This window comes from Austrofundulus limnaeus, unplaced genomic scaffold (genome assembly GCF_001266775.1).
Source record: "Austrofundulus limnaeus strain Quisiro unplaced genomic scaffold, Austrofundulus_limnaeus-1.0 Scaffold87, whole genome shotgun sequence".
NCBI classification, from domain to species: Eukaryota; Metazoa; Chordata; class Actinopteri; order Cyprinodontiformes; family Rivulidae; genus Austrofundulus; species Austrofundulus limnaeus.
In genome coordinates, this window is record NW_013952489.1 from 1,498,187 (window position 1) to 1,508,941 (window position 10,755).

A 10,755-nucleotide genomic window follows, 5' to 3' on the forward strand; every position below is an offset into this window, starting at 1 on the left:
TGACAGAGGGGAATGCAAAAATGACTCGGCTTGTAACTGAAAATATGGATGGAGGACAACAGAGCTGCTTCATGGAAGAAGAACCTCAGCTTAGCCTGTTAGCTTTAGCGTTAGTCCCGACTCTATCACCATATATATGTATTAGCTCAGCGCTACACATTCTCCTCTTGTCACTGAGGTCCTCCATCCACATGAGAGGGGAACGCAAAAATGACTCAGCTGTAACTGAAAATATGGATGGAGGACCTCAGTTCAGCTTGTTAGTTTGTTACGCTAGCACCGAGCTAATACATATAAGGCAATATAGCATCGGCACTAAAGCTAACAGGCTAAGCTGAGGTTCTTCCATGAAGCAGCTCTGTTGTCCTCCATCCACATTTTCAGTTGAAGGTTGAGTCATTTCTACCTTCTCCTGTCAACGCTCTCTGGTTTCATTTAAAAGTCGATCGTCAGATATTGTCCAAGATTAACCTTCAGGGTGGATATAGCTTGCTCACACCGAGGACCTATCCATTTCATCATTTACCCAGAATGCTTTGCGTGTAAATAAAATGGCTCCGTCTGTGTTAAAATATATTTTAAAAAATTTACAAAGCTAAACAGCCTACAGCATTTTACAGTCTTTATTTTACAGTTAAAATAAATGATTATCAAATAAAGTCTAATGTTACAACTAATCATGGATCCCTTTAAATTTCAAATGGTTTTATTATCGTGACTGTATCATGAACCTTCAGGTGAGAGTTTGTTACCTGCAGCAGAGAGATGACTACGAACACAACGGCCACTGTGTATAGGTTTTTAGGTAACCACTCCTCCAATGCCGCAATGCAACCTTTGGTGTAGATTAGACTTTCCCACTCCAGCTATAAGAAAACACAGGTTATTAGAGAATTTTAGCATTTCACACAAAGTCCATCCATCCCCGATCTTCCACTTTTCCAGGGTCAGCTGCAGGTCCAGCAGGAAAATCTAGACATCAAACTGCACCTAGCTACTTAAGGCTTTGCTACAAACTGCTTGCCACAGGACACGCTGAAATCATGGCCTGAAGATGCCAACAGAACCACATCATCTGCAAAGACAACACCTTGAGGTTCCCAAACCAGATACTTGTGGCGCACCCCAAAAATATAAGGTGACCACATAAGTGTGTTCATTGTTTTTTTTTCTCATGATTGTTTTATTGGATAAGTAATGTTGGATTGCTATTGCCCTGAGATGGACTAGTGCTTGTGAGTGAGTGAATCAGACCGTTGCATCTGTTCCACTAAGGCGGCGGGCCTCCGCTCTGCCTTCAGATGAGGAGCTGATCACCAGCAACCAACCTGTCATCTCTGTCTTTATTTGCCTGTTTACAGGTGGGCTGTTTTTATTGCTGTGGTACCATCTTGGGACCCGTAACAAATTTTGGGGGTTCGTTTTGAGATCACCTTTCATCACTGCCAGATGAGTAGGTTGATCCAGTGATTACAGAACCACAGTCCAAGAGGCCAAGGCCAGGTGGTGTGACATGACTGCAACCAGGACGACAGCTGGTGGGTGTCCGGAGGAGGCTGATCAGATCTTGTAGAGCGGAGGTGCCCAAAGTGGGGCCTGTGGGCAAAAACTGGCCCACCAAGCCATTTGATTTGGCCCACCAGCAGTTGCCCTGGTTATTAATTTGCAATCTGTCATTTCATGTAGAAACACTGTATTTTCATTTAGTCATTCCATCCATTGGCCTAACAGTCATTTGGGCCAATGGATGGAATGACTGGTAGTAGTGCAGATAATCTTTACTCATGGTGCTACCTTTATCTTTGTATTATATTAAAATTACATATGCAAAACAAGTAACTACAGTACACATTTAGATTAGAGTACACATGTAGATTTGCACACTTTATAAGACCACAAATAGCAATTTATGAAATGTCCCATGAGCATTTGGTGTCTGAGCGTACCTCAAACTATATCTATGGGGAAAAAATAAAAAATCATGGGCCACCACACTGCCTGCTAGCTTAATCATGAAAATATAAATGTACTTTACTTAAAAAATGTTAGCATTTTGTGTATTATATTGCATTTGGCCTGTAGCCCTCGGATATATTTTCATTTTGGCACTCTCGGGGAAAAAGTTCTGGCTCTCTTGTTGTAGAGGGTCTCCATTCTGCCAGAGGGAACTGCACTGCTGCATGATCAGAGAAGCACATCATGGCATGCAAAGAACTTGTCTGGAGCATCACTAAGAACTTGTACAAGCTCTCAGGTGCTCAAGCATACCATCTTGCAAAAGATATAGCAACAGGCAGTGAAGAGGTTAAAGGCTCCTGCATACTCCCCCCGAAGCCGAACAGTCGATGCGCAGTTGCATGGTTTTTCGGCCTTCGTTTTCGCACATACCTTCATCCTCCTGGCAAAACCCCTCCCGCTGCAGCATTCGTCACTGCAGGGGGATTTCTCCCGCTGGAGTTCACAGTGCAGAAGAAAATGTCAGAGACTTATCACCCGATGTCATTTACCCACAAATCTGTTGCGGTTAAAATTCCAAAGTTTTTATCAGAGTCCACCATGCACAATGCCCATTTTGTCTCCACCCATGAGTTTTTAAACGTTTGACTCTCTTTAAAAACCGCTGCTTCCTGGTTCAACAGTCGGCTCTGGAAGCGAGTCACCTTTTTTTTTAAGAGAGTAGTTGAAGCAAAATGCAGCGTCTGAGCACTTTCAGCCCAAACACTCCCACGAAATTCTGAACAATCACACAAAAAAGTTCTTATGTGTTCTTATGTGGAGGGGGGTAAAAAGTTCGACCGCGGGTTGTGTCAGAATCTGCCGAAATATCAACAATGCGAACAGACTGATGCAATTTTCGTCAAGAAACTGCGACAATCCAAACACATTTCGGCAGTTTGGAGGGAATATGCATGAGCCTTTAACACACTGGAGCCTTCTGATAAAGAAAGATGTGTACAGTACAATATTAGTTACGTGAAATCTAATAGTTTACAGTTTCAATTCAATTCCATTTCAAACTTTATTCATTCCATAAAAAACAAAATTCTATGTAAATAAAAAAAGAAAATACAAATAAAATGAAAATAAAGGCAGCAGAGAGAAGAAAAAAAATCTTATATCTGCTCCTTTTTCCTCAAGTATAAATTCAAACTATAATAATCTTCAGTTAACAAAACAAAACATTGAATCTTTCTAGAACAACAAATTGAATGGCTACATATTAAATGGTAAATGGACTGTACATATATAGTGCTTTTCTATCCATCCAGGACACTCAAAGTGCTTTACACTACAATCTGTGTCCTCATTTACCCATTCACACAGCACTCTATTAGGTCTCTACAAAGCTAACATATACAATAACTATGGAGACTAGTCAGTGCCAATCACATTTATACACTGATGGGACACACATCAGAGGCAATTAGGGGTGAAGTGTCTTGCCCAAGGACACAACAACTGAGACATCTGGACGGGGGATCGAACCAGCGACCTTCCAATTTCAGGACGACTCCCCTAACCACTCTGCCACAGCTGCCCCATTTCATTTTTTAAAACGATCTAGACTTTATCATTCTCTTAAACATGTACATTGATGTGGCTCTTTTAACATCATCTTCCAAATTATTCCACAATCTCACTCCTTGGATTGAGGTGCACCGTTCTTTCAAAAATGCTCTAAATTTAGGTTTCATGAACATCTCTATTCAGGGGTCGACATAAAGTTGTTTAGGTTGTCCAAGACAACCTATTTTCGTTTTGGACAACCAAATCCCGCCTCCCAGTTGTCCGGTGGACAACCAAGAAAAAAGTAGCAGGTGCTCGTCATTGTAAAAACGAACGGGGAAAAAAAACTTGTTAAAGCCATCTAGTGATTAAACTGACGGTTCTTTCACCCAATAAAGAGAACCAGAGTCAAAGTTTTACCCAATCAGAACAGAGCAGGGCGGGTCATGCTGTCTGACTGACACCGCCGCCTTTTTTCTTTCTCTGTGAGTGGGGGGTCAGCTTCACTCAGTCCAGGAAACGCTGAGGGTTTTCCCGGGAGGTGTTCACCTCCCGGGAAAACACCTCCTTCCTCTTGCTATGTATCAAATAAATTTGATTGATTGATTGATTGGTTGAGTGATTTATTGACTGACTGATTTATTGATTGGATTGATTGAGCGAGCCAGAGCACTGCAGGGCATGACAATGCCTCCTGAAATCTGTGTTTTTTTAAATTATTATTCTTAAGCCCTATTCTGACGGAATTAGTTTTACCTAGGGACCCCATGCTATTTGTAATAATTACAGAGATTGTCTGTGTTGTTAATGCCATGGGGCGGCTGTGGCAGAGTGGTTAGGGGAGTTGTCCTGGAACCGGAAGGTCGCCGGTTCGATCACCCATCCTGCTGTTTCAGTTGTGTCCTAGGGCAAGATACTTCACCCCAATGCCTCTGATGTGTCCCATCAGTGTATGAATGTGACTGGCACTGCTTAGCCTCCATAGTTGATTGCACATGTTAGCTTTATAGGAGATCTGAGAAAGTGCTGTGTGAATGGGTAAATGAGGACACAGATTGTAGTGTGAAGCACTTTGAGTGTCCTGGTTGGGTAGAAAGGTGCCATACAAGTACAGTCTATTTACCATGCGTCAGTAATTTGTAAAGTAAAAATTCCCCTGCAAATTGCCTAACCTATTTTGCTGAATTCAGAGATCCTCTGATAATACTAATCCAATGCGAATAGGCATCTCTGTGAATTGGACAGGAATATGTAATTAGGCATTTTTTGTTTTCTGGGTGCATTTTTATTTACTGTTGGTGAAGAATGGAGGCTGGATTGGAATGCATTGAAAACATTTTGGGTCCTGGGCTGGCAAAACCCAACCCGTAGTCTAATGTGCGGTATCAAAAAAAAGGCTGAAGAGAAGGAGCAGACGTCGGGGAGTAATTTATTTATTACATGGGGTCCACTGCTTTCCAGATCTTCATGGATAATACAGGGGATTTATTCCCTTGAGGCTATTAATTATGAATACTGTCTTGCTGTGTTTAAAATTTTTTCCTATTTAAAAAAAATACTTCTATTAGAATTTTTGTAAATATTTTTCAATAAAGTGTAAAATGGTTTTATTTTTTGGTAACTGCTAATTTATTAGAACTAAAGTGTCACTTTACCGTTGAACATTATTGAATTATCATTTAAACCAATTACAAAACACAAACTTTCATTAGGAATCATGATAAATCACTGGGTCATTACTAGTCATGCAACGACAATGAAAATCATTAAAACAACGACTAACATCTTAAAAATATGCTTTATTTGACATGGGTAAAATCAATCAGTTTATTTTTAGTGCTGAAAGACGATTCCACCACGTGCCTCTAAAGGTATGTTTACATGCACAAAATGTTTTGATCGGATTGAAATGTATTCGGATTAAATAATCCGAATGTACTGTTTACATGGACACAATCCGATCATGGCAAGTGTTTACATGCACCAGACTTTCATTCAGAATAAAAGTCCGGACATGCGCAGTGTTGTAAACTTTCAGCTCTGCTTCCGTGTTACAAACGTAAACAAAGCTCTTCTGTGCACTCAGGACGGACACGTCAGTCAGCTTTTAATAATGGTAGAGACATCGTTCCTCCTCGGTTGAGCTGCAGATGMAGCARTACGTGTTTTTTWTTTTTWTTTTTTGCAAAGCAACGTCTGCTGTTTGTCTCCTTTTTCATCTGTTAAGAGAGTGTGGAGGAAAAGTTCCGCGTGGCGCAGCGCAACTGCCCCACCTCCTCTAAAGAGCAGAACCGGATGGATAAAGTCAGAAGACCTGCGCACTCAGGTCAGTTTTCCGCAATCAGAATAAGATGATCCGATTAAGTGTTTACATGCACGTCATTCCGATTATCAATCGGCATAACCCACCCCTCTTATTCGGATTAAAAATTAATTCGGGTCGAGCTCATTCGGATCAGGATAATCCGAACGGGCTGTATACATGACGCATTTTTATTCAGGACGACCGTTTAATCCGATTACTTATGTCAATGTAAACGTAGCTACTGTCACAACTTCTATTTACCATTATGAAGAATAACAACAAAGCAAAGTACACTCAAGTACAGAGGACCCTCACTTTCGAACAACATACCACCAGTGACATTCATTCTTAAAAAAAATTAAAAATTACGTTGATTTCAAATTGTATCTGATTTAATTTGTACACATTTGTCATGTGCTGACTTTTTTGTTCTTGTGCTCTGTTGATTCTGTCATGTCATAGAGCTGGTTTAATAAGACCCTAGGGTCTTCTTACCTCTTCTGCACAGGATTTATATATATATAGCGCAAATAAATAAAATTATGAAATATATTCTAAAATTCTGAAGAGTTTAAGTTCTTATCAGAACACTGGATATCATTAACATGGTCACAGGAACAAAGTTCCTATCAGAACAACTGACACTATTAGGTGAACAAACCAAAGGAAAAGAGCTCACCGGTTGATTCAGTCTCACATCGTAGCCACACTGAGTGTTCACCACAGATTCCTGAAAGGGAAACCAGAACCAGGTTTACTCATGAACTGTTCTGATCAACATCTCATATCACAGATCAATATGGGTCAATGGTTGACTCACAGCAGGATCAGATATGCAGCAGGAAAAGGGAACACCACATCTCTCTCTGCTGCGGTGAGTTTCATTACACCTGAAGTAAACGTTCAGATTCCAGTCATCTGGCTCCTGAGCACCGCAGCAGTGGTTCTGTTCAGAGAGAACCAACACTTTGTTAAAGGCTCTGTCATAAGAACGAGAAGGAGGTCTCTGCAGAACATATTGTCCTGTGGGTGGAGACGGCCCAAGAGACGTGATTGGTGGAGGTCTTGATGTGGGTGGAGACGGCCCAAGAGACGTGAGTGGTCAGATTGATGGTGGGGTTTGAGGAGGCGGGAGGCAGCGGGGAGTAGGTTGGTCGAGTCGGGCAGGAAGCAACATGTTTTTTAAGATTAATTTTAGTCATAACTTGAGATAGGAAAGAGCTAGCTGCAAGAAATTTGAACGTCGCACATGTAAAGGGATGTGTAACAATATGGCCTGGTTAAAACATCCCTAACCAGCCTGTAAAAAGATCACTAAAAATCAATATATTTTTACAGGCTGGTTAGGGATGTTTTGACCGAGCTATATCATTACACATCCCTTCACACGTACAACTTTCAAATTTCATGCAGCTAGCACTTTCGTTTCTCAAGTTATGACTAAAATTAATCTTAAAAAACATGTTGCCCGACTCGACCAAGCTACTCCTCGCTGCCTCCAGCCTCCTCAAACCCCACCGTCAATCCGACCAATCACGTCCCTTGGGCCGTCTCCGCCCACATCAAGATTTCCGCCACTTACGAGCAGGGCCGTCTCCGCCCACAGGACAACATGTTCTACAGAGACCCCTACTTGAGAAGAACAGAACAGTCTCAGCTGCCTGACAGATTATTACCATTGTCTGCAGGGAATCAATGAGATTCTGCAGGTCAATGTCGTCTCTATATGCCTTGATGTTCTGCAGGAAGAACTCATTGATCCACGCTCGGACCTGACTCTGGAATACCACAGCTAGGATCGCCGCAGTCAGCTCCAGAAAGAAGATCAAGCCGATGACACCTGAAAACTGAGGGATGTTTAATTAATGCTTCGTTTAGATCCAATTCTGCTGCTGTGCTAGTCCAAAGGTTCCAGAACCCTATGCAGAGTCTGAGGAAAATAACTTATCATGTTGAAGTGGAGGGTGCTTTTCCTGGACAGTTGTGCATTAGTTTTCTTTTAAAAATTGAATTTTTAAATGGAATTGAAAGTAGGGGTGCACAACGATTTCCTTATGTTTGGGAGATTGGAGATCGGCTGATCCTTAGATAAGATTGATGGAGAACATCTGCGGAAAAAATTGGCTTTTCTACCTTGGGGCGGCTGTGGCAGAGTGGTTAAGGGGAGTTGTCCTGGAACCGGTAGGTCGCTGGTTTGATCCCCCATCCAGCTGTCTCAGTTGTTGTGTCCTTGGGCAAGACACTTCACCCCAATGTCTCTGATGTGTGTCCGATCAGTGTATGAATGTGATTGGCACTGATTAGTCTCCATAGATGATTGTTCATGTTAGCTTTGTAGGAGATCTAGTAGAGTGCTGTGTGAATGGGTAAATGAGGACACAGATTGTAGTGTGAAGAACTTTGAGTATCCTGGTTGGGTAGAAAGGCGCTATACAAGTACAGTCGATTTACCATTTACCTCCACAAAGGTCTGAAAATCAGCCACTGTCCTCTTTTACTCTGCTGTGATACTACCAAATGTCCAATTAAAACAAGTTTGTACTGTTTCAAGGGTATTGTTCAAAGTATTTCAGTAAAATAACATTTGAACATTGAAGTTGTATTGTGGATTTATAACATCTGACAGTGTCAGCTATTTAAAAAAATCTGTATCGGCCAAAATCGGAATCGGCAGGTCAGACCTTTTAAAGAGGTGCCAGAGGCTGCAGCCATATGAAGGTGCTGCATTCTTTGCATTAGAAAAATGAGTTGCCAACATTAGGATAGGTGAGGAATAAAAAAAAAGAACATCTCATGCTACGTCCTCGGAGGACACATTATGAGGTTCCAACAAAAACCTTTGCATAGAGAATAGAGCATAGGGTTACGGAGTAAAAAAAAGGGCAGAGGCTACCCTCTGCCCTTTTTTTTTAAACTCAGGAGAGTTAAAATTTTTCAAGTTTTTTTTTATTAATTTCATTTAAAAACAAAAACAAAACACATTTACATACAACAAAACAATACAAGTCAAATAAAAAGAAAGGTAGCAGAAGAAGAAAAAGATCTTATAATATCTGCTCCTATTTTCAAAAACTATTTATTTCAAACAACAGAAATCAAAAAATAAAACAAAAAAATTCAACTGCTCAAAACAGTAACTCTTAAAAATACAAAAACGTTGAATTGAGCTGAAAAAAAAAACCCCCCTAAAATTAGCTAGAATAGCTAAAAAGGCAGAACACCAAGAAAATAATCTTAATAACGAGAATGTTTATAAACATTCTCACAATTATAAACATCCAACAGACAATAAAAGTAGGGGTGTCCCGTTCCGATATTGATATCGGATATCGGTCCGATATCAGCCAAAAAACGAGTATCGGATTTTATCGGCCTGCATAAAAAATGTCCGATATAAGCGCTCCGATATAAGCAGTTCAATCCAGCAGTCCAATGACTCCGCTCCAGCTTCTCTATCCAGCAGCGCTTCGAACCAGCGTGCAGACCCCATGTGATCACAACAGCAGAGCAGCAGGCTAACACAACAGCAGAGCAGCCAGTGGGCTAACAAGAAAGTAGCAAGGAAGAGCAGTGATGTCAGCGGTGTGGCAGTATTTTTCGGTCAAATCTGAAAAAGACGTTGCTGCCAAGTGCAAAACATGTAACGCGCAAGTTCTCCGTGGTGGGACAGAGCAGGGGAAATTTAATACAACAAACCTCTTTGCGCATTTGAAGCAGCATCACAAAATACAGCATGAGGGTTTTCGCAAGGCCACGGAGGCGAAGAAACAAAGTTCTGGCTCCTTTGAACAACCAACACTGTCCGAAACATTTGCAAAGCGTGACAAATTGCCCCGGGATGGTAAAAAGGCATTAGCCATAACAGAGAAGCTAGCACAGTTTATTGTGCTCGATGACCAGGCCCTGTCGGTGGTGAGTAATGTCGGGTTTAAACGGCTAATTGAGCACCTCGAGCCTCGCTACATTATGCCTAGCCTCCACTATATTGTAGACAAAACTATACCGCAGATGCATAAAGAAGTTCAAAAGTGCATTGCCACCCGTGTGGAGAAAGCTAATGCTGTTAGCTTCACCACGGACATTTGGAGCTCAGACCACCGTCTGCTGTCCTTATTAAGTCTGACTGCGCACTGGATAGATGCTGAATTTACATTGTGGAGAGCAGTGTTACACGCATGCGAGTTCAGAGGTTCACACACAGCTAATGCCATCATGAACGCCATGGAGGAGATGCTGCGTGACTGGAAGATCGACAAAACAAAGGTCCATGTTGTTTTAAGAGACAATGCTGCTAACATGAAAAAGGCTATGGATCTGCTGCAAGTGCCAAGCTTAGGATGTTTTGCTCACAGCCTTCAGCCTGTGGTCCATGAAGGTGTGTTGTGACAGCGAGCTGTAAGTGATGCTCTAGCCAATGGGAGAAAAATAGTGGGCCACTTTAAACATTCCCCCAAGGCTTATTCAAGCCTTGAAGACATCTAAATAAAACTGAACATCCCACCAAAACGTCTTCAGCAGGATGTCCAGACAAGATGGAGCAGCACCAAGTACATGGTTGACAGACTCATTCATCAGAAACGGTCTCTGCATGCCTACTCATTTGAAGAAAACAACATCCTGCCAGCCATTTTAACAGCAAACCAGTGGGGGCTGTTAGAAAAGACCTCAAAAGTTCTGACCCCACGCTGGACGCCGAGAAAGCGTTTGACCAGGTGGAGTGGAACTACCTTTTTAAGACCTTGGAGATGTTTAACTTCGGTCCTAAATTTGTTTCATGGGTGAAGCTGATATACAGGTGCTGGTCATAAAATTAGAATATCATGAAAAAGTAGATTTATTTCAGTAATTCCATTTAAAAAGTGAAACTTGTATATTATATTCATACATTACATACAAACTCATATATTTCAAATGAATTGTTCTTCTTCACAATACCCCATAGA

The 10,755-nt window shown here is 41.4% G+C and overlaps 1 protein-coding gene across 1 annotated transcript in view; it reads right to left on the minus strand.

The window, feature by feature from the left end:
• tspan14 (tetraspanin 14) overlaps positions 1–10,755 on the minus strand; it is a 37,303-nt gene that overhangs the window by 1,382 nt on the left and 25,166 nt on the right. Inside the window, exons 5-8 of the mRNA XM_014012014.1 lie at positions 7,489–7,659; positions 6,633–6,758; positions 6,492–6,542; positions 753–866 (exon numbers count right to left, since the gene is read on the minus strand). Coding sequence (XP_013867468.1) covers positions 753–866; positions 6,492–6,542; positions 6,633–6,758; positions 7,489–7,659 — 462 coding nt within the window. The remainder of the gene's footprint in view (positions 1–752; positions 867–6,491; positions 6,543–6,632; positions 6,759–7,488; positions 7,660–10,755) is intronic.